Source organism: Fundulus heteroclitus, chromosome 22 (genome assembly GCF_011125445.2).
Source record: "Fundulus heteroclitus isolate FHET01 chromosome 22, MU-UCD_Fhet_4.1, whole genome shotgun sequence".
Lineage (NCBI taxonomy): Eukaryota > Metazoa > Chordata > Actinopteri > Cyprinodontiformes > Fundulidae > Fundulus > Fundulus heteroclitus.
Window position 1 is genome coordinate 2,840,269 of NC_046382.1, and position 22,457 is coordinate 2,862,725.

Consider the following 22,457-nt stretch of genomic DNA (forward strand, 5'->3'; position numbering starts at 1 on the left):
GACTGTATGATGATTAGCATCATCATATTAGGAGCAGGATCAGCAGAATCAGCAGGATGGTTATATGATACTGTTGATCACATTATATTATTATTCTTATTACTATTATTATCATTATTATCACTATTATTATTATTATTATCATTATTATTATCATTGTTATTATTATTATTATTATTATTATTATTATCATTATTATTATTATTCCTTTAACTTTATCTGCTCTTTACTGCAGCTAAAACACAATCAGCGCTTCAGAACACCTGGTGGAGACTAGAGAGGTCCACTCCTGACCCGTCCCCTTGGTCAGAACCAACAGGTTCTGGGTTGATGGGCCGGCCCGACCAGAACCAACCGGACCAGGAAGCTCATGAGCAGCTCAGGTTGGAGGAGGAAACAGAACACTGGACCTGCCGCTCTGAGGTCCGGTTCTCCTCCTGTGACTGCAACACTAACCCACCAGAACCCGACGGACCCGACCTGATCCAGGAGAACCGGCAGAGAGCCGGGTGAGTCGGGTTCTGGTCCATCAGGTTCTGTCTCCTAACTGGACCAGAGAGGTTTGTTCTGAATAAAGTTCTGCTCCACCAGAACCAAAAGGCGGAACCTGCGGGTTTATGTGGAGCAGAACCGGGTCAGAGGAACAGAACCGGGTCTCACCCCTTCAGCAGCAGACTGAACACCTCCTCTTCCTCCTTGGCGGCTCTCTGTCTCTGCCGGTCCCCCTGCATCCTGACGCTGGCCCAGCTGGCCACCTCCTCCTGCTCCTCCTCCTCTTCCTCCTCCTCCTCTTCCTCCTCCCGTCCATTCTCCTCTCTCCGTCCTCCAGAACCGGGCCTGCAGACGTCCTCGGGGCTGAAGCAGGACTTCCCCAGAGCGCTGCGCTGGCTGCTGAAGGCTGAGTCCTCCTCGCCGGCCTCCGCCTCCGCTCGCATCACCTGGACGACAGCAACACCGTCAGCCATCGGGTCGGCGCCGCGCACCTTCAGCCCGGCAGAACCATCAGAACCATCAGAACCGTCAGGAGCGGCTCACCTCGTCCAGGTCCGTCTCCCTGTAGCAGCGCAGCGGCACGGCGTCCAGGTCCGTCTCAGAGTACTTGATGGAGCGCCGGATGACACCAGTGCTGGGGGCGGGGCCTCTGGGGCGCGGGGCGACCAGCTCCACCTCCACCTGCCGCACCTCGTGATGCGAGAGCCTCTGGTCCCGGTGGCCCCGCCCCCTCCTCTGATTGGACGGCTGCAGGCGCAGGGAAGGGGGAGGGGTGGGGCTGGGCGAGCAGCTGGTCGGCGGCGTTGTGGACGAGGCGTCTGCGTGAAGACAGAGGACACCGTGAGACCCGGAGACGACAGCGGGAGCCCCGCGGTTCTGACCCGGGCCCGGCAGGAGGCGCTGGGTTCTGACCCGGGTTCTGGGCCGGGTTCTGACCCGGGCCAGGGGACAGCAGCTGAACCCGGAGGAACGGTGCCGTTAACGCTCTTATAGGTTTGCTAAAGGGCACAGATCCTGTATTTGAACCCTTTCCACACTGAAATCCTCCAGTTCTGGTCCGTCTAAACTGGATCAGAACCTTTGGTCCGAGCCCCACGGTTCTCCTGCAGAAAAAGTCCAGAACCTTTCAGGACCCGTTCTGCAACTCCGCAGCAAATCCGGACATAATTGTTCCAAACAGAGAAAACTGACCCAACCTGACCCACACAGAACCCAACCAGAACCCAACCAGAACCAGGCAGCCCGGCCCGTCTAGAGGCAGAACAGCACAGAACCGAGCCTGATTCTGCTGGTTCTTAGGGGTTCTATAAGCTCTGCCCTGAGCCACGTAGCAGTGCATCATGGGACATGTAGTCTGTTCTGCGGGCCTAATGGGTCCGACATCTCTGGACTGAACAGCATTCAGAACTTTGACCAGAACCTTCCCGGTTCCTAAAGACCCGCTGTTCTCAGGTCCGGTACCGTCTCCTTAGACATCGCTGCGTGCTGTTCTGGTCGGGTTCTGACATGTGGTCCAAGCTGAGGGAAACGGTGACCAAGGTCCAATAAAGGCGGCCTGCAGAACCCCTGAGGCCCGACCCAAACACTGAGGTGAACTTTTATCACTTCACTTATGTTGTAAACCTCCACCAGAACCTCCACCAGAACCTCCACCAGAACCTTCACCAGAACCTTCTGCAGCTCCGTTATAAAACCCAGTCCCTGCTCCAAAGAATGAAGCAGCATTAAACCAGCTGGTTCTGATAGAACCGGACCTCTGAGCTACGGGTCAAGGTTCAGTGGGTCCAAAGGCCGTTGGTTAGAACCCTGAAGCGGACCGGGTCAGCTGATGGAGGCAGAACAGGAAGTGATGCGAGGGGGGGGGGGCTCCTACAGCGGCTAAGCTGCTGCTAATTGGTTTACTGGAAGCCGCCTGTTTACGGCGCCGGCAGCTCAGCGTTTGGACCTGTGGGTCTGCGGTTCTGAACAGGAACGTCTACCTGCGCTGCGATGACCCGGGTCCGCCGGGCCTCCGAACAGGAACTCCCACTTTGCTCGGGCGATCTTCTGCGAGCGAGAAGACGGGTCGGACGGTGAGGCCCGGTCCAGAGAGGCCCGGTCCGGTGAGGCCCGGTCTGGTGAGGCCCGGTCCGGTGAGGCCCGGTCCGGCTGCAGGAGGAGAGAAGACAGCTGTTGGTGCTGGAACAAAGCCCGGTTCACGCAGAACTTACGTTCTGAAACGGTTTTGGGTCGTATGTGGTTAGATAAACCGGGTCATGCTGGCACCAGAACCAGGGACCCAAAGAGGAACGGAACCAGAATCAGGTTTCAGGGGTTCTGGTAGACCCAAAAGAACCACAGAAAACAGAACATCTCTGGTCTCTGACATAAACTTTAAGTAGATTCTGGTTCTGAACGTTGATGGGTGGTACTGAGGCACTGATCCGTTAAAAACCAGAACCACGTGGTTCTGTTGGGTTCTCCAGCTTTGAAACAAACCGGTTCTTTTATCGGTAGCCGGGTCAGAACTTCCTCCAGTTCTGAAGGAGCAGAAACAACAGAACCCATCGCTGGACCCAACGGGCCAGAACACCACAGAACACGGGAGGAACCGGGCCGGCAGGTTTGGACCCGGATCCAAATGTTCAGAACCACATAAAGTCTTACTATGGACTTCCTTTCCGATTAAAGCCCAATCAAAGTACTGCCAGGGTTCTGACCCACACCAGGAACACGGACCAGATCAGAACCAGCTCCTAAATTACAGATTTCCAGTTTGTTGATATATTAAAAATTCTGGTCCAAATCTAGTTCTGAGTTCCGGGTCAGGTAGGAACCATGTAGAACCGCCGGGTCTCAGTGCTGACCCAGTGTCTCAGAACCAGAACCAACCAGCAGTTTCTGTGCTCTGGAACCTGAGAGCTTCAGAACCTGCTGGTTCCTGTTCTTCTCGGGTCCGATGGTTCTGGTTCTGAATGAAGCAGGAACAGGAAGGCCTGAGCTTCCCTCCTGGCCTACGGGTCAGAACCGAGCAGAACCGTGGTCCATGACGGATCTACGTACGCCTGCTTCCTAATAAGGTTTATTAAGGCCCGCCCCGTCCAGCCCACCTGCGTCCCAGAACCGGCGCCGTGGCTGGACCGGGTCGAGGCCTCGGGGGACCAGCCGTCCCCCAGGCTGCCTGTGACCCCGCTGGAGCTGGAGGACCCTGCCCCCCCGCTGGGGCCCCGGGCCCCTGTGGGAGACCTGGACCGCCCCAGAACCAGCGACTGGCACTCCTGGGCCAGCTGCTTCTGGACTCCTTGGACCTCCTTCCTGCTGCAGCGCCGGCGGTTCTGACCCGGACCTCCAGCAGGTGCCTGGAGGACGGGTTCCTGTCCGTCCACAGGGGGGGAGCGCCTCTGCCTCTGGTCCAGAACCGCCGCCTGGTGGCGCCGGGCCGGCTGGGAGCCGTGGAAACTGGACCCGTCTCCAGACGGTGAGGAGGTCCGGTTCAGTCTGGGATCCAGCACCGGTGACCCGGAGGCAGAAGTCCCCGCAGGAGAAATGCGTCCTGGTTTAGTCTGCGGGCCCAGGGGTTCTGTTCTCCGGTTCTGGTTCTGGTTCTCCGCCTCACACATGGGGCGCCAGACAGACTCTTTGGTCCCTGAATATTTGGGACTCTCGGACCTCAGCGAGTCGACTTCAGAGGGAGTTGGAGACGGAGTCCACTTGTACCGTCTGTCAGCAGAACCGGCTGAGGTTCTGTCAGATTCTGCCTTAGAGTCCAGATCAGCGATGGAGTACGGGGAGATGCTCCTCCGGTCGCTCAGGGGACTGTTGGCCTCACTGGTTCTGCTGCCGCAGCGGCCCGCATGGTACGGACTCCGGCTGTCTGAGAACTCACTGAAGCTCCCGGGTTCTGTTGCACGGTGCCCGGCGCCGGGGGTCTTACCGGACCACCTGGTATTAACGCCATGGAGGGCGGTGCCGGTCGGGGGCCCGGTCTTTGGGACGTCGTGCTGAATGTCTGTGGGTCTTCCTGCAGGGAGAGGCGGCTGAAACGGACTGGACCCCTGGTGACCGTCGGGGGCCCAGGCCCTCGGGGGGCTTTGAGCAGGACGGGGGGGTCCGGGTGCCGAGGCCGGCGCCGCCGAGGAGAACGGGTCAGCGGCACACAGGCGGTTTGATGCAGGGCTTCTGGGTAATCCGTTCACTGATCCGTGGCAACACCTCCTGTCCAGGTCCAGGAGCTCGGTTCTGGACGGCAGGGTGCGAGTACTGCGGGGCAGGACGGGCGAGCCGCCCCAGGACCGGCAGCGAGGAGCCGGAGAACCCCGCGGCAGAGACGGACTGTGGTTCTCTGACGGACCTGCAAACCGGCGCCTCAGTTCTGGAGATCCAAACTCCTCCAAAGCCCTGTGGGTGGCGTGCCTGGCAACCGTGTCCGTGGCTGCCTTGGACAAGTACGGCCCCCCCCACGAGGACCGGGGGGGGCCTGGGGTGCTGGCGCCGCACCACGCCGCATCGCTCATCCTTCTCCCCGCCCCGCCGAGGTAGCCGTCAGGGCGGTGGACGCCGCCGGCCGGCAGTGCCACGCTGCCTTTCTCTATGAACCCGAAGGACACCAGAGACGTCCGTCCGTCGTCCTCCACCGTCTCTGGGACCTCCCAGGACCTGGGGTGGCTGCTGCAGGGGGGGGGCACCGTCAGCCAGTGGGGGGACGGAGGCGACCGGGGGGCCCCCTTCCCCCAGCAGGGACCCGGGTCAGGGCTGCAGCCAGGGGGGCCGGGGGGGCCGGTGCTGGCTTTGGGGGGTGCTAGCAGCGCCAGCAGGTGGCCAAAGCCGTCCTCTGAAGTCTCCTGCTGCTGGAACCGGGCCTCCGGGTGCTGGAACCGGGCCTCCTGCTGCTGGAACCGGGCCTCCTGCTGCTGGAACCGGGCCTCCTGCTGCTGGAACCGGGCCTCCGGCTGCTGGAACCGGGCCTCCTGCTGCTGGAACCGGGCCTCCTGCTGCTGGAACCGGGCCTCCTGGTGCTGGAACCGGGTCGCGGGCCGGGAGGACTGAGGGTGTTGGAGCTGGAAGCTGACTGAATGCCGGGAAGGAGACCTGGAGGAGAGCGAGCCGTGGCTTCCGCCGGCTGAGCGAGGCGGTACCGGGGACAGTTCTGGACTCCGGGTCGGACTGGACTGGGCGGAGCTCCTGTGGGAGGCCGTCTCTGGACACTGCAGCATCAACGGGCCGGTCCCTCCGCCCAGAACCTTCTCGTCCTCCTCGGAAACAGACCGGACCTCCACGATGAGGTGCAGAACTTTACCTGGCTGAGACATGGCCGCCCCTTTCAGAACCTGAGCTTATGTGCAGCACGCAGAGGTCCGCCGGGCCTCCGTCTCACCAGCAGAACTCTGAGCTTTCTGGAGGTTGTCGGTTAGAGCGCCGGGTCGGTCCTCCATGGGTTCTACGGTTCTGAGACCTGCAGCCAGAAACAAAGCAGAGGAAGAACCTTGAGTCGTTAAAGTGTGGGCTAATACGGGTTTTCTACCCAACTAAACAGAACCCCCCAGGCTGCTTCCTCTGGTTCTCCAGATTCAGTGAGGTGCTCAGACTAACTGGGTCAGAACCCAAAGAACCTCATGGTTCATTCATGAGACCCGATTCAGCGACTGCAGAACCTCTGGAGAGTCAGACCGACTCAGAATCATGGACCAGCGAGGCTGCTGGTTCTGAAGCGGCCCGCTTTACCGTCCCGGTTCTGGACAGTTGTGTTGTAAAGGTGGTAATTACTAAACTAAATTCAGAACCTTAAGGTCCAGATTGAAAAGGAACAAAGCAGATGTCTAAGGCAGACAGACGCGCCATGAAGCTCCTTCCTGGTTCAGAGCAGCGGCCGGTTTTAGCTCCAGAGGAGCTGCAGGAACCTCATCATCATGATGATCCAGATCAGTGGAGTTAAGAATCTGTTCAGAGTTAGGAATCAGTTCAGAGTCAGGATTCAGTTCAGAGTCAGGATTCAGTTCAGAGTCAGGATTCAGTTCAGAGTCAGGATTCAGTTCAGAGTCAGGAACCAGTTCAGAGTCAGGAACCAGTTCAGGGTCAGGATTCAGTTTAGATTCAAGAATCTGTTCAGAGTTAGGAATCAGTTCAGAGTCAGGATTCAGTTCAGAGTCAGGATTCAGTTCAGAGTCAGGAACCAGTTTACAGTTAAGAATCTGTTCAAATGTAGGAATCCGTTCAGAGTTAGGAATCAGTTCAGAGTCAGGATTCAGTTCAGAGTCAGGAACCAGTTCAGGGTCAGGAACCAGTTCAGGGTCAGGATTCAGTTTAGAGTCAAGAATCTGTTCAAATTTAGGAATCTGTTCAGAGTTAGGAATCAGTTCAGAGTCAGGATTCAGTTCATAGTTAAGAATCTGTTCAAATTTAGGAATCTGTTCAGAGTTAGGAATCAGTTCAGAGTCAGGATTCAGTTCAGAGTCGGAACCCAGTTCGGGGTCAGGATTCAGTTCAGAGTTAAGAATCTGTTCAAATTTAGGTATCTGTTCAGAGTCAGGAACCAGTTCGGAGTTAGGAATTTGTTCAGAGTTAAGAATGTGTTCAGAGTCAGGAATCTGTTCAGTCAGATTCTGTTCAGAATCAGAATCAGGAACCAGTTCAGAGTTAGGAATCCGTTCAGAGTCAGGAAACAGTTCAGAATCAGAGTTAGAAACCTGTTCAGAGTTATGATTCTGTTCAGAGTTATGATTCTGTTCAGAGTCAGGAATCTGTTCAGTCAGATTCTGTTCAGAATCAGAATCAGGAACAGGAACCAGTACAGAGTTAGGAATCCGTTCAGAGTCAGGAAACAGTTCAGAGTCAGGATTAAGTTCAGAGTTAAGAATCTATTCAAAGTTAGGTATCTGTTCAGAGTCAGGAACCAGTTCAGGGTTAAGAATCTGTTCAGAGTTAGGAATCAGGTCAGAGTCAGGATTCAGTTCAGAGTCGGAAACCAGTTCAGGGTCAGGATTCAGTTCAGAGTTAAGAATCTGTTCAAATTTAGGAATCAGTTCAGTCAGGAATCAGTTCAGAGTCAGGATTAAGTTCAGAGTTAAGAATCTATTCAAAGTTAGGTATCTGTTCAGAGTCAGGAACCAGTTCAGGGTTAAGAATCTGTTCAGAGTTAGGAATCAGGTCAGAGTCAGGATTCAGTTCAGAGTCGGAAACCAGTTCAGGGTCAGGATTCAGTTCAGAGTTAAGAATCTGTTCAAATTTAGGAATCAGTTCAGTCAGGAATCAGTTCAGAGTCAGGATTAAGTTCAGAGTTAAGAATCTATTCAAAGTTAGGTATCTGTTCAGAGTCAGGAACCAGTTCAGGGTTAAGAATCTGTTCAGAGTTAGGAATCAGGTCAGAGTCAGGATTCAGTTCAGAGTCGGAAACCAGTTCAGGGTCAGGATTCAGTTCAGAGTTAAGAATCTGTTCAAATTTAGGAATCAGTTCAGTCAGGAATCAGTTCAGAGTCAGGATTAAGTTCAGAGTTATGATTCTGTTCAGAGTGATGATTCTGTTCAGAGTTAAGAATCTGTTCAGAGTTGTGAATGTGTTCAGAGTGAGGAATCTGTTCAGAGTTGTGAATGTGTTCAGAGTGAGGAATCTGTTCAGTCAGGAACCAGTTTGGAGTTAAGAATTTGTTCATATTCAGGATTCTGTTCAGTCGGGAATCTGTTCAGTTAGGAATCAGTTCGGAATCAGAGTTAGAAACCTGTTCAGGGTTAAGAATCTGTTCAGAGTTGTGAATGTGTTCAGAGTGAGGAATCTGTTCAGGGTTAAGAATCTGTTCAGGGTTGGGAATTGATTCGGAATCTTATTAGAGTTTAGATTCATGTCTTGAAGAACCAGGAAAAGCTTCCAGGAAGGATCTGAGTGACACGTTATCCTTCCACTGCACGCTGAGTCTGGATCCAGAATCATTCAGGGGTCAGAGTCGGGTTCCTCTGGAAATGTTCTGGTACAGAACCGGACTGTAGCCACTAAAAGGAGCTTCAGAGATCCAGGAGAACCGCTGATCCAGACCATTTTAACCCATTATGACCAGGAGGAGGATGGGGGGGGGGGTGATTTCCCAGTGTAAGGGTCTGATCCTCTGAGATTAAAACTAAAAACAAACTTAACGTCCCTGTGTGTACGTGTCTGTGGACTGATAAGCACTCAGCCCTACTTTTCTTGGACTCTGCTAATAGGATTCCCCCCCCCCCCCATCTCCCAGCATGCATCACTCAGCTCTCCAACACACACCTACACATGCAGACACGTGCAGCTGTAACCTTACCTGAGTGTCCTCTGTCCTGCCGCTGCGGCGGCTCCTGTGTTGCCGTGGTAACCCCTTCCTCTTTCCTCTGCGTGTCACTCGTCTTCCTCGTCTTCCTCGTCCTGTTTGTCCTCCTCTTCCTCTCTGAACACTTGTTGTCTGCAGCAGAACCGGCTCATCGTGGATTTACGCACTCGGCTCCTCCTCTCTGTCCTGATCCTGATCAATCGCTGCATAGCTCCTCCCTCCTCCCCTCCGGCCAATCAGGGGCCGGCTCCTGCAGCCAATCGCTGACGAGACGGCAGGGAGGACAGCGCCGAGGGGGCGGGGCTCCAGACCTGATCAGGAAGCAGAGGTTAGAGTGTGATCAATGAATGAGGCCTGTGATGTCACCGAGCTGCCGTCTGATTGGCTGACGGCGTCTCCCAGGTAACGTGACCACATGACAGGCTCTGCTGGTTCTGATGGTACCAGAAACCTTCTCTGGCCCATCTCATAGAACCACAAACACACAGGACAGCAGGAGAGACCCAGCAGCATCACGCTTACCTGAGACACCTGAGGTCAAAGGTCACACAGGGCCTCCAGCTGACCTGGAAGTGAAAGCAAACATCATGGTGGTGACCCAGAGAGCTGCTGACATCCAGACACGACGGAACAACCGAAACGTTCTACTCACCCGGCCCAGAGCTCCGGTTCTCACGCCTTGGTCCGGTTCTCCTCGTCTCTCCAGCCAGCTGGTGCCGGTTCTGCTTCCAGAACCCTCACTCCTCCGCGTCTCACTCCACCCAGAGTCACTCTCCATTAGGAAACGGGCCACCAGAACCCAGCTGTGGCTCTACGGGTCACGCTGACCCAGGGTGTCCGGGTCCAGTCCTCCAGAACCACGCTCTACGAGATCTAGATGTGACCCTCTGTCTGAACCTCCTCCTCAGAGACTCATGAGGTTCTGTAGAGGCCCGGTAACGGGTCAGTCGTTTGATCCGGGTCGGGCGGATCAGGGATGCGCCTAGGAGCTGCAGGTTCTGCATATTTCACCGGGTCAGAACCAGCACACTCTAAGATGAACATTCTGGGGAGGAAATCCTCAAAGCTGAACTGTGATGGCAGAAAAACTGGAAAATGATCAGAACCGTAACTGGGTCCAACTGGCTGTGACCCGTTTAAACCTCAGATGACGGTTCTGGTGGAACAGACGGCAACAGGAACGGGTCCAGACAGCACCGGGTTTAGAACTGTTCACCAGAGGCGCGGCATGTCAGGAGGAAATGACGTCATTATGAACCGTTAGTGAATACCAAATTCAGGAATTCTGGGTCAGACTCATCAACCGGGTCATGAGGTTCTGACCCGTCTACTGAAACCCGAACCAGACCCAGTAAACCAGCGGCTCCAGCATCATTAGCTCCATTATTATTAATACCCTCTTCAATGCACTTCCTGTTTTCATGAGCAGCCTGTCTGTGATTGGCTGAGCCGTGCTGACTCCTACTGGTCCTGTCCTCTAAAGGTCACTTCTGCATCCCCACGGATGGAGCCGGCCCAGTTCGGCATGTTCTGGTTCCTCCCATCTCTAGCATGTCTATATTCATTATTAAAACTAGAATTAATCTGTTTGCTCCATAAAACAGCCGTTTCTGTCGCCTTTCGGCTGGATTCTGGACTAAAGATCTTAATTAAGAAACTTCTTATTTTAATGTTTTCTAGATTATTCAGGCCGGAGCTGCGCTCTGCAGCCAATGTAGCAGCAATCCGGGTTCTATACCAGAGTTTTATGGTTCGGCTGCTATATGAGGTGGAAATATGCGGCTTAGAGGGAGATTGGTCCAGGATCCTGCGCTCGCTGCAGGAGGCGCTCAGCAGGGTGGACCGCCTCATAAACAACGCCACTTTAAGAGAAAGTGGGAACATTACTGCAACACAAAGCTCTTTACTGCAGCCAAATCAGGGCCGAATCCCTCCGGAACCTCTCTTATGCCGGCCCAGACTCTAACTGGGGTCCGGCACCAGGTTTTATTGTGTAAAAATGAGAATAAGCAGAAATCCTGCTGTTTTTAAAGCGAGTTCCGCGCAGCTGTCTCTTACCTATAGCAGCGGGCTGAAGCAGGGCTCGGCGGCTCTCGGCGGCTCTCGGCGGCTCTCAGCGGCCCCTGGAAGCCCGCAGAGGAAGAGACGTGGACTCGCCCTGCCGGTCCATCCACGGTTCTGGTCCCGGTACCGCGCACAGGGAACAGTTGGACCACTGAGGCTAGTCTGCGTTACGCCGCGGGCAGAAAGCGCAGAAACCCGGCTGGGTCCGGACCGGCGGGCCGCTGGTTCCGGTCGCTGCTCCGCTGCTTCTTCGCTCCACGGAATTTAATGTTTAATTCAATTTAGTGAATATTTTCCAGGCAGCTGCTGCACTTTAGTTTACCTTCTCCACGGTGACTTCCATTTCCGCATCGTGAGCATGACGTCACCCCACGTCAGGCTGGAGCTACCAATCAGACAGCAGCAAAATGTTTCGAAAAGAGAACGAATTTGGTTTATTAAAGCTGTGATAAATGGGATCAAAGCGAGAGAAACCTTTTATTGATTTATTTAATATTTCCACCAACCTGCTTGGATTCCTAATAATGAAATAATTTAGATTTAACAGATTTATGAACTTTTAATGTAAAAGAGTTTAACTGTTAGACTTGGAAAGAAGTAGCAGATGAAGTTAAAGGTGACTCATTATGCTTCCCTTTAAACAGACGATATGCAAAATATGTTCATTAAATTCTTTGCACTGAACCTTTCTCAGGTTATAAGATTTCAAATCCCCAGTTCACCCGTTTTGAGCTCCTTTCAGAGCGAGCTGCTTTTATGTCACTTTTATGCAAATAAGCTGTTTATGCGGTGACTCAAAGTTTACGCTCCCACTGCATTCATAAACAGACGCAGAATGGTACATGAGAACACCTCTGACCCGAGTCAGGTCCAGAAGCAGAGCAAGTGGAGCCTCCTGCACCACCAGCATCTATTCCTGGATGGAAAGTCTGCCGCTTGTCCCCGCAGGGCTGCCGTAGTTCCAGAGCTACGCTCAATCTATGGAGAGTCGTTACATTCAAAATTAGATAAATTAATAAAAACTGTTATCAGTTAATTATTCATCAATATTCCATGAAATTAATGTCCCACTAAAACAAAACAAAATATTTAAATTACTCTTTACTTTTGTCATTTATTTGAGATTTCTTCATTTAAGATTTTTAAGATTTATTGACTTATTTCACAATGGAATTTTGTTTTGTGACACTTTTGTTTAGCAAAGCTACTTTATGTCAGAGGCCTTCAGGGATCGGTGAATTAAATACGTCACTGTGTCACAAAGTTATGTCAGATGCTTCATGTGTCAAAACCCGTTGCGACGCAGAAAAAGCATCAAAACGCGGTGCAACAGACGAGTTTCCACACCTGGAGACGCAGGTCCAGCGCAGACTTTGCATGACTACCAGACGCTGCTGTTTGGTCTGAAGCGTTATGGCCATGCTGTGTGACAGCGGCAGGGTAAACGTGAGCAGCGTAGCTAAATAAATCTAAATATTTAACAGTCGTATTAGAAAAGTGTGCCTCTTAGCCGTATGTAGCGTGTTAGCTGGCGCTAGTTAGCGGCTAGGCTACCGTTCCTTCAGACTCCTCCACAACGCTGTGACCAGACCAGAACACCCCCCCCCCCCCCCCCCCCCCGTCATTTGAATATAACAACATGAAATAAAAAGAGCCTGAAATACATAAAGTAGCTTTAAATAAAAGAGTAACAAAACAAAATTCATTATGAAATAAATAAATCAACAATCTTCATTGTCACCCTGTGTTACCATAGTTAAACTTTTCTGAGACACCGACTCAGGATCTAAATGGATAAAACACACAGACATAACAGGACATTATATTTTCACTTTTTTCTTTAGATAAATACATTTTAAAATCAATAAATCTCAAATTAAATTAATAAAATAAATATAAAAATAAATGCATCTTGAATAGATGAATAAACCTTAAAGTAAAAAAATGACAAAATCTGCAACAAATAGATTATTTAAATCTAGATTATGTTTTATTTCATGTAATATTTATTGATACATTATTAATGACCGTAGGTTACTTATTTATTTAATTTTTAATGAAACAGGCCAAGTTTCTGCAGTGTTAAACTATCCTGTCTTGTCAACTGCCTGGAAACATCTGCCTGTGAGTGTTATACTTTATAAAGTGTCAGAAACTTCTATTTGGGGGCATTTTGGTTGTTTTAGGTCAGAAGAGTAAAAAATAAGACGCTAATAAAAGGAGACTGGAGTCAGATCTGAGCTGAGCAGCCGTCATCATGTTATCACACTCATAAACATAAATAAAGACATAAATATAAACATATAAACATAAATAAAGACATAAATATAAACATATAAATAAAGACATAAATATAAACATATAAACATAAATAAAGACATAAATATATACATATAAATAAAGACATAAATGTTTTATGTCTATAATCACACTCCTCACCAACCACAGCAGCTGCTGCCTTCCTCACTACGGCAGCCCCAGAGGGACATAAACATGCCAGAACTACACTAGCGTCCCTATGGGAATTTCAATGCAAATTAGCATCCTGCTAACTGTTGGCTGCCTGAGTCTTTCCAGCTGTGGTTGAGTGTCAGAGACTGATATCCACACCCAGCAAAGTTAAACTGTTACCCTATGGAGGGTATCTGGAATGACTCCTTTAGATCAGCAGATGTTGAGCATGATGTAACTGATTCATTTATATAGTCCATAAAACAGAGTTAGACAAAACACTAGGTAGGGAAATAAAGAAGGATTTTCCAAACTAAAACCTTTATTTATGTTATGTGATTATTGCAGGAAATAATTAAAAACAGTGACTCTTAAAATGTGAAACCTTTTAAAACTGACTGGAGTGATTTCTTTTTTAATCTCCTAGGACGACATTAAATGGTGGGTAACTGACTCAGTGAGTCAAAGACTCACATTGGTGAATGACTGATAAAGACTCGGGTCAGTAAAAAGAATCACATTCCCAGCTGAAGCGTTCAGAGTTCTTCTCTCTGGACCTGAAGAGCCAAGCCTGGACATCAAACCCAGAAACGTTCCTTTTGTGTCTTTAAAGCGTCGTCATCAGTTAGAAAGAATATAGATTCTACAGACAAATTATTCATATATTGTGTTTACATTTTTATTTTTGCTCAGTTTAACCGTTAAACCTCCTTCCAGGTGTTTCTCTCTGGCTGAGCAGGTCCAGCTGTGGATTGTTCTGCTGAAGCTTCTCTGCTGATTCCACTCAGGATCCACAGATGACCCAAAACGTGTCGTCCTGCTGGACAGAACCGCCCAGTGCCTGGTTCTGACAGGTCCGGTTCTGAGAGGTCCGGTTCTGAGAGCCCGGTTCTGAGAGCCTGGTTCTGACAGGTCCGGTTCTGACAGGTCCGGTTCTGAGAGGTCCGGTTCTGAGAGCCCAGTTCACAGGGCCCGTGGTGACCACAGCTCCCAGCAGCTCCTCCTCTCTTGACCAGCTCCCGCTCACCTGGGCAGCTCCCGCTCACCTGCGCAGCTCCTCCTTACCTGGCCAGCCCCTCCTCACCTGGCCAGCCCCTCCTCACCTGGGCAGCTCCTCCTCACCTGGGCAGCTCCTCCTCACCTGGGCAGCTCCTGCTCACCTGGGCAGCTCCTCCTCACCTGGGCAGCTCCTCCTCACCTGGGCAGCTCCTGCTCACCTGGGCAGCTCCCGCTCACCTGGGCAGCTCCTCCTCACCTGGGCAGCTGTTGTTCTTCAGGGAGGAACGAGGAGAACGTGTCGGATGCTCGAGGCCCTCAGAGACGCTGTGGAGAACGCAGCGTTCCAGGTGGGAATGCGGTTCTGAGCTCCTCCCTGGGTCTGGACATGCTGCTCCAGGTTCCTCAGCCTGCTCCTCCGGTTTGTCTCCTAGCAGCTGATGATGTCACAGTTTCCCTGAACAGCTCTGGGCTGCTTCCTGTTTGGTTCTGACTGGTTCCACCTGCCTGGTTCCCCCCTGCAGGTGTGGTGGGCATACCTGTCCAACATTCTGCACATTCTGTCAAACAGCTCTGACCTACTTCTAAAGCAGCTTTTGGCACGTTTCAGCACAACTAGACAGCAACAACTGCATTAACTGCTGTTTTGTTGCAACATTTCTGATAATAAATGTTTAGCTGAGGGAAATGTTGCACAGTCAGCAGATCTCCCTGGGATTACCTGAAGACCCCTTGTTTTGTCCTGTGGACCCTCCCAGGCCCCGGCCCCCCATGTTGGACACCAGAGGAACATCAGACATCACAGTTTAACCTTTTAAAACACTGACAGGATCCATGGAGAACAGATCCGGTTCTGTTCCAGACCCAGTCTCCACCTTGTCACCTTCTACAGGTAAATACCTGGAGCCAGGGAATCTCCGTTTAATTAGTAAAAATCTGAACATTTTCCCCCTGGATGAAAAAGATTAAAACCCTTCAGGTTCTCTGGGTTCCTTCAGGTTCCCGTTAGAACCAGAACCCACCGTGGAGCAGAAGAACCAGCAGAAATGTTTTAATTTAAAACTTAGGAGAAGTTTGATGAAACTCTCCTGTGTTTATTTATCCAGTGGGAGCTGAAACAGAGCCGTGACCTCATCAGGTAAGAATGGCCGAGCCGCTGCAGAGCTCACCTGCAGGCCCCGCCCCCAGGCTTTATAATCAGGCGGACAGGTGAGGCGCCACATTGGTGTTTCTGCAGAGGCTGTGAGAAGAAGATGCTGGAGATGAACGAGTCGGACCTGCGGCTGTCTGCCTTCAGCTTCGAGCGGCGCTTCGATGAGCGCGGAGCGATCCAGTGGATGCAGGAGAACTGGTGAGCTGCCCACCTTCTACCCACTCAGCAGAACCGTCTCCGGTACCGACAGTCAGGGTGTAAAACGCTCCGGAACGCAGCAAACCCAACCCCGCTCGTTCTACCGACGAAGCGCTGAACAGCTTCCCAGACTCCGTATAGAAAACCCGGAATTTAAAGATTATACCGACGTGACTTAGAAAGGTCCACCTGTCTAACGTGATTCTGGTATTTCTCGGAACCACCCGGTCCGGTCTTGGTTTCGGCGGACACACCCAGCACCACGGAGTCCCGTTTAAGGCACAGTTTCGCTGAAACCGGCCTGTTTCAGTAGGAACGGCCCCGGGGAGGCAGCCGCTGCGGCAGCACAGATCCTCCGGTCCAGTCACATCTTTTACTGGTTCCGGACGTACAGGACTCTTTAGACGCGGGTTGGTGACGCCGAGTAGAGGCGCTGACGTCACTCATTCAGACACAGATGAAAACTTTTAGTTAAACTTAAGTCTGAACGCGGAGCCGCTGGGTATCTGGAAATGTACCGAATCGTGAAGGGACTTTGGTGTGGCGCGGATTAACCCGCTGAGATTGGGACTGAGTCAGCCTGAGGGTTTATGTAAACACGTGTAGTCTTAGGCTGCAGGTGGAGTGCAGGTGAGGCGCGGTGACGTCACAGACAGGTATGTGCGGATTCGTGGATCCGGTCAGTCCGGTTCCTGCCCGGAGTGATGAAACCTGGAGGAAATGTTCTGGAGGTCCCACCCAGCTCTGAGGTCTATACAACAAAAATGCCTTAATGAGACTTTAATTCTGCGTCTGACGTCATCAAGGCGTGGCCAGTGACGTCATGCGGTTACAGGGTGGATCAGATGTTATGTAACGTGTACTGATCAGAACCAAGTCAACGTCAGGGTTCAGGTACCCCAGGTGGACCTTCTCAGAACCCATGAAGCGTTTCCAGTGTTGGTGATGATCCACAAAAACATCTCTGAACACCTGGGTCTCTGGAACACCTGGGTCTCTGGAACACCTGGGTCTCTGGAACACCTGGGTCTCTGGAACACCTGGGTCTCTGGAACACCTGGGTCTCTGGAACACCTGGGTCTCTGGAGCACCTGGGTCTCTGGAGCGCCTGGGTCTCTGGAGCGCCTGGGTCTCCGGAACGCCTGGGTCTCTGACTCTGTAAACGGGTCGCCTGGGTCTCTGACTCTGTGAACGGTTCGTCTGTGTCTGTGAACGGGTCGTCTGGGTCTCTGACTCTCTGAACGGATCATCTGTGTCTGTGAACGGGTCGTCTGGGTCTCTGACTCTCTGAACGGATCATCTGTGTCTGTGAACGGGTCGTCTGTGTCTGTGAACGGGTCGTCTGACTCTCTGAACGGATCATCTGTGCCTGTGAACGGGTCGCCTGTGAACGGGTCGCCTGGGTCTCTGACTCTCTGAACGGATCGTCTGTGTCTCTGAACGGATCGTCTGTGTCTCTGAACGGATCGTCTGTGTCTCTGACTCTCTGAACGGGTCGCCTGTGTCTCTGAACGGGTCGCCTGTGTCTCTGAACGGGTCGCCTGTGTCTCTGAACGGGTCGTCTGGGTCTCTGAACGGGTCGCCTGTGTCTGTGAGCGGATCGTCTGTGTCTGTGACTCTCTGAACGGATCATCTGTCTCTCTGAACGGGTCGTCTGTGTCTCTGACTCTCTGAACGGGTCGTCTGTGTCTCTGAACGGGTCGTCTGTGTCTGTGAACGGGTCGTCTGTGTCTGTGAACGGGTCGCCTGTGAACGGGTCGTCTGGGTCTCTGAACGCGTGTCTTTGTGTCCACAGGAGCAAGTCGTTCATGTTCTGCGCGCTCTACGCCGCCCTGGTGTTCGGAGGCCAGCACTACATGAAGCCGCGGCCCAGACTCAACCTGCGGCTGCCGCTGGTCCTCTGGTCGCTCAGCCTGGCCGTCTTCAGGTAAGCCCGGTACCGCCAGGTCCGCTCCGGCCCGGAAAGCATAGAGTCCATCTGGCCAGAACCGGCAGAACCCCGGTCTACGCCCGTCTCCGTGGTGACGCCGTGCCCATTTCCGGCCCCGCCCAGATTCCTGTGTCCATGGCAACCGGCCTCACCCGCAGCTCAGGTGTGTCGGCTCACCTGTGGAGGAACAATGAGAACCTGTGAGGAAGCAGGTTCTGCTGGGTCGGACAGAACCACGCAGACAGAACCTGCTTCCATCTCCTTCAGAACCTCCTGAGTTCTGCTGGTTCTGTTGACCCACGGCCGGCTCCTGAGTCTGGACGGGTTCCTCCCAGAGTGATTCAGAGTTCTGTTGCTCACAGAACTGGAACCGCCTCGTCCGCACCACGGTTGCAGGTAAACCGGTTCCAGGATCCGGTGGGCGGGCCCGGACCGGCTGTCTAACTGGTTCTGGTCTTGGATGGAGTCCAGAGAAGCAACAGGTTTCTCTGAACCCTTTGACTCTGGTGTCTGTGGATGCTCACACCGGGTTCTGCTCAGGTTCTGACCCAGTTGTGGTTCTGTTTGCAGCATCATCGGAGCGGTCCGGACCGGGTCCTACATGCTCCACATCCTAAGGTCCAGCGGCTTCAGGTGTTCCATCTGTGACCAGAGCTTCTACAACGGACCCGTCAGCAAGTTCTGGGCCTACGCCTTCGTCCTCAGCAAGGCTCCAGAACTCGGTCAGTCGCTCTCTCTTTCAGAACCTGTTCTGTCCCGGTTCTAACGGCTCTGTCCCGGTTCTAACTGCTCTGTCCCGGTTCTAACTGCTCTGTCCCGGTTCTAACTGCTCTGTCCCGGCTCTGTCCCGGTTCTAACTGCTCTGTCCCGGTTCTAACTGCTCTGTCCCGGTTCTAACTGCTCTGTCCCGGTTCTAACTGCTCTGTCCCGGTTCTAACTGCTCTGTCCCGGTTCTAACTGCTCTGTCCCGGCTCTGTCCCGGTTCTAACTGCTCTGTCCCGGCTCTGTCCCGGTTCTAACTGCTCTGTCCCGGTTCTAACTGCTCTGTCCCGGTTCTAACTGCTCTGTCCCGGTTGTGTCCCGGTTCTAACGGCTGTGTCCCGGTTCTAACGGCTGTGTCCCGGTTCTAACGGCTGTGTCCCGGTTCTAACGGCTGTGTCCCGGTTCTAACGGCTGTGTCCCGGTTCTAACTGCTCTGTCCCGGTTCTGTCCCGGTTCTAACTGCTCTGTCCTGGCTCTGTCCCGGTTCTGTCCCAGTTCTGTCCCGGTTCTAACGGTTCTGTCCCGGTTCTAACGGCTCTGTCCCGGTTCTAACTGCTCTGTCCCGGTTCTAACGGCTCTGTCCCGGTTCTAACGGTTCTGTCCCGGTTCTAACCCGGTTCTAACCCGGTTCTAACTGCTCTGTCCCCGTTGTGTCCCGGTTCTAACTGCTCTGTCCCCGTTGTGTCCCGGTTCTAACTGCTCTGTCCCCGTTGTGTCCCGGTTCTAACTGCTCTGTCCCGGTTCTAACTGCTCTGTCCCGGCTCTGTCCCGGTTCTAACGGCTCTGTCCCGGTTCTAACTGTTCTGTCCCAGCTCTGTCCCGGTTCTAACGGCTCTGTCCCAGCTCTGTCCTGGTTCTAACGGCTCTGTCCCGGTTCTAACGGTTCTGTCCCGGTTCTAACCCGGTTCTAACTGCTCTGTCCCCGTTGTGTCCCGGTTCTAACTGCTCTGTCCCGGTTCTAACGGCTCTGTCCCGGTTCTAACGGCTCTGTCCCGGTTCTAACTGCTCTGTCCCGGTTCTAACGGTTCTGTCCCCCCCCAGGAGACACGGCCTTCGTGGTTCTGAGGAAGCAGAAGCTCATCTTCCTCCACTGGTACCACCACATCACGGTTCTGCTGTACTCCTGGTACTCCTACAAGGACATGGTGGCGGGCGGCGGCTGGTTCATGACCATGAACTACGGCGTGCACGCGCTCATGTACAGCTACTACGCGGCGCGCGCCGCCGGGCTGCGGGTTCCGCGCCCGCTGGCGGTTCTGGTGACCAGCGCTCAGATCCTGCAGATGGCCATGGGGCTGACGGTGAGCGCTCTGGTGTACCGCTGGCTGCCGCAGGGCGACTGTCCGTCCCGCCTGGACAACGTCACCTGGGCCACGCTCATGTACCTCAGCTACCTGCTGCTCTTCTCCCGCTTCTTCTACCGCACCTACCTGCGCCGCCCCGACAAGCTCAAGGCCCAGTAGGACCGGAACCGGAGGCCCGGCCCGGCCTGACGCTGCTGCCGCTAAAAGAAGAAGAAGGGAACCGGGCCGCAGCAGAACCCGGGCCGCAGCAGAACCCGGGAAATGGACTTTACGTGTTTTTATGTCTCAGAACTGAAGCAGGAACCCCTCAGCCGGTGGAGGTCCGGTTCCTGCAGAACCGACTGGAGGTCGGGTCCAACAGGACTGGAGGTCCAGATATAAAGTCTGCCCGCTGATGTGCTACAGAACCAGAACCTTCAGCCGGTGGTTCTGCTGAGCTCAGAAGTTCCTTCACATGATGGGTCCGTATCGCTGGATGAAGTTCTGAAGGTTCTGGCTTTTAGAACCTGGGTCACATGGAGAAAGTTCGGCTTTAAAGCTTTTATTTCTGTAAATGTTGTCACTGTCCCACTCGGAACCGGCCCGGTCCGCCTGGTTCTCATGTTCTGAGCCATGAAGGCACCTGGTTGCTGAAGCTCTCTTGTTCCACTTCACCATTCCTTAAACTCACCGTTTGGACCTCCTGGTTCTGGAGGCGTCTTCAGAACCTTCTGTTCTGGCTGTGTGGTTCTGTCTGGCCCAGTGTGCGATTGTGGGGATGAGTCTGAGGTTCTGAAGGAGGCCAGCAGTGATCAGCTGGTGCCGTGATGAAGATGAAGACTACCTCCACTGTAGGATCACACTGGCGGTTCTGTTGGACCCGACCCGTTAGGAAAACAGAGTTCTGGTTATTTATTGTATAAATATGTAATAAAACACTTTTTATTTATAAGTTATGGGTCCAAATTATTGAAATGGGTTTTAAATCAGCACAGTTCTGTTCTGGAAATGATCTTTTCCTTCAGAACCGGATCAGGTTCTGATAGTTCAAAGAACTGCAGGTCCAAACCTTGGGCTAAAACTGTCTGGATGGATCCGAGCTGAGCAGAACCTGTTCTGTTCCCTGGGATGAAGATTCATCTAAAGCCAAACCGGTTCTGAAGATCGTCTTTGCTGTGTCAGGAGGTCCAGATAGTCAGACAGGTGTGTTCTGGTGCTGTGGGTCACCAGAACCGGGTCAGGTGGGTTTTATCTGTAGAAACAGCTTCAGATGTCAAACATTAGAGCAGATTCTAAGAAGCAGCAGATTAAAATTAGTTTCCTTCATTTAAGTAGTTTTAACTCGCTTCAAAGACTTTTTGCTTCTAAACTTTAACGGTTCCACCCCCAAAAGAGGGTTCCATTATAGTGGATCTTTATCGGATAATGCTGTATCAAACTTAAAGAGTCTGTCCCCCTTTTTAATATCCTCCGTATTGCAGAAATGCCCTGTAGATGGCAGCATTGCTGTTTCTTCCCATTCACAAATAGATGTCTTTGCTAACGACGTGACTTCCTCATTGCGTTCTGCATTAGACAATGTAGCTCCCTTGAAAAAGAAGGTGATTATTCACAGGAAGCTGGCTCCCTGGTTTAATTCAGAGCTGCGTTCCTTGAAGCACAATGTTAGGAAATTGGAGAGAAAATGGCTCTCTACACACCAAGAGGAATCCTATTTAATCTGGAGGGACAGACTATTGTTGTATAACAAGACCCTCCGCAGAGTTAGAGCAGCATATTTTTCATCATTAATTGAAGAGAATAAAAATAATCCTAGATTTCTCTTTAGTACAGTTGCCAAACTTACCCAGAGCCACAGCTCCGTTGATCCATCCATTCCCTTAGCTCTTAGCAGTAATGATTTTATGGGATTCTTCATAAATAAAATTGATTCCATTAAAAATAAAATAATTGGCATCCTCCCAAACATGATTACCTCGTCCTCAGTAAGTGAGGCAGCATTGGAGGAATCTTTAGAACCTGCGCAGTGTCTGAACTGTTTAAAAGCAGTAGAGCTTTCTGAGCTATCTAAAATTTTAGCTTCATCTAAACCTTCTACCTGTATGTTAGACCCAATCCCAACCAAGTTGTTTAAGGACATATTCCCTTTGATCAGTGGTCACTATTTTAGACATGATTAATCTATCCTTAGTAAATGGATATGTACCACAGGCTTTTGAAAGTAGCTGTTATTAAACATTTACTTAAGAAACCATCTCTTGATCAAGATGAGTTAGTAAATTACAGACCTATATCTAATCTTCTTTTCTTATCTAAAATTCTTGAGAAAGTAGTTGCTAATCAACTATGTGAACATTTACAAAGTAATGACCTACTTGAGGAGTTTCAGTCAGGCTTCAGAGCTCATCATAGCACTGAAACAGCTCTGGTGAAGGTCACTAATGATATTCTCATGGCCTCAGATAATGGACTTGTGTCTATACTTGTCCTGTTAGATCTCAGTGCTGCGTTTGATACAGTTGATCACAATATTCTCCTACAAAGACTTGAAGCATACTGTAGGGATTAAGGGGAAAGCATTAGGCTGGTTTAAATCTGATCTGTCAGACAGATTCCAATATGTTCATGTTAATAATAAATCTTCCTCAAACTCTAGGGTCACCTGTGGAGTACCACAGGGTTCAGTCCTTGGACCAATTCTATTTACTATATATATGCTTCCGATAGGCAAAATTATCAGACAGCATGGGATTAATTTCCACTGTTATGCTGATGACACTCCGCTATATTTATCCATAAATCCTGATGAATCCAATCAGTTACTTCGACTGCAGTCATGTCTTGATGACATCAAAAGCTGGATG

General features: G+C 51.8%; 2 protein-coding genes across 5 annotated transcripts in view; one reads left to right on the top strand and one right to left on the bottom strand.

Moving 5' to 3' along the window:
* The window catches only part of psda (pleckstrin and Sec7 domain containing a), a 45,929-nt gene extending 35,160 nt beyond the window's left edge, over positions 1-10,769 (bottom strand). Inside the window, exons 1-7 of one of the 4 annotated variants that reach the window (XM_036126169.1) lie at positions 9,409-10,769; positions 9,279-9,322; positions 8,751-9,067; positions 3,582-5,923; positions 2,472-2,595; positions 1,036-1,310; positions 661-938 (exon numbers count right to left, since the gene is read on the bottom strand). In XM_036126169.1, coding sequence (XP_035982062.1) covers positions 661-938; positions 1,036-1,310; positions 2,472-2,595; positions 3,582-5,780 — 2,876 coding nt within the window. In that variant the 5' untranslated portion in view covers positions 5,781-5,923; positions 8,751-9,067; positions 9,279-9,322; positions 9,409-10,769. Of the gene's footprint in view, positions 1-660; positions 939-1,035; positions 1,311-2,471; positions 2,641-3,581; positions 5,924-8,750; positions 9,159-9,278 lie in introns of those variants that run through there. The other 3 variants (XM_036126166.1, XM_036126167.1, XM_036126168.1) reach the window with 3 other exon arrangements.
* Positions 10,770-15,468: 4,699 nt separating this feature from the next.
* On the top strand, positions 15,469-20,545 carry LOC105925104 (elongation of very long chain fatty acids protein 6). The gene is made up of 4 exons (XM_036126225.1): positions 15,469-15,618; positions 17,414-17,545; positions 18,119-18,270; positions 19,352-20,545. The coding sequence occupies exons 1-4, from the start codon at positions 15,521-15,523 to the stop codon at positions 19,771-19,773; spliced, it is 804 nt and encodes a 267-aa protein (XP_035982118.1). The 5' UTR covers positions 15,469-15,520; the 3' UTR covers positions 19,774-20,545.
* Positions 20,546-22,457: the final 1,912 nt, after the last annotated feature.

What these genes read in the sequence shown, in the direction of transcription:
- LOC105925104 (XM_036126225.1), top strand. Translation starts at nt 15,521, where the DNA reads ATGCTGGAGATGAACGAGTCGGACCTGCGGCTGTCTGCCTTCAGCTTC. An exon ending in CTCAGCCTGGCCGTCTTCAG is followed by an intron (nt 17,546 to 18,118) that starts GTAAGCCCGGTA and finishes TTCTGTTTGCAG; the next exon opens with CATCATCGGAGCGGTCCGGA. An exon ending in CAGCAAGGCTCCAGAACTCG is followed by an intron (nt 18,271 to 19,351) that starts GTCAGTCGCTCT and finishes GTCCCCCCCCAG; the next exon opens with GAGACACGGCCTTCGTGGTT.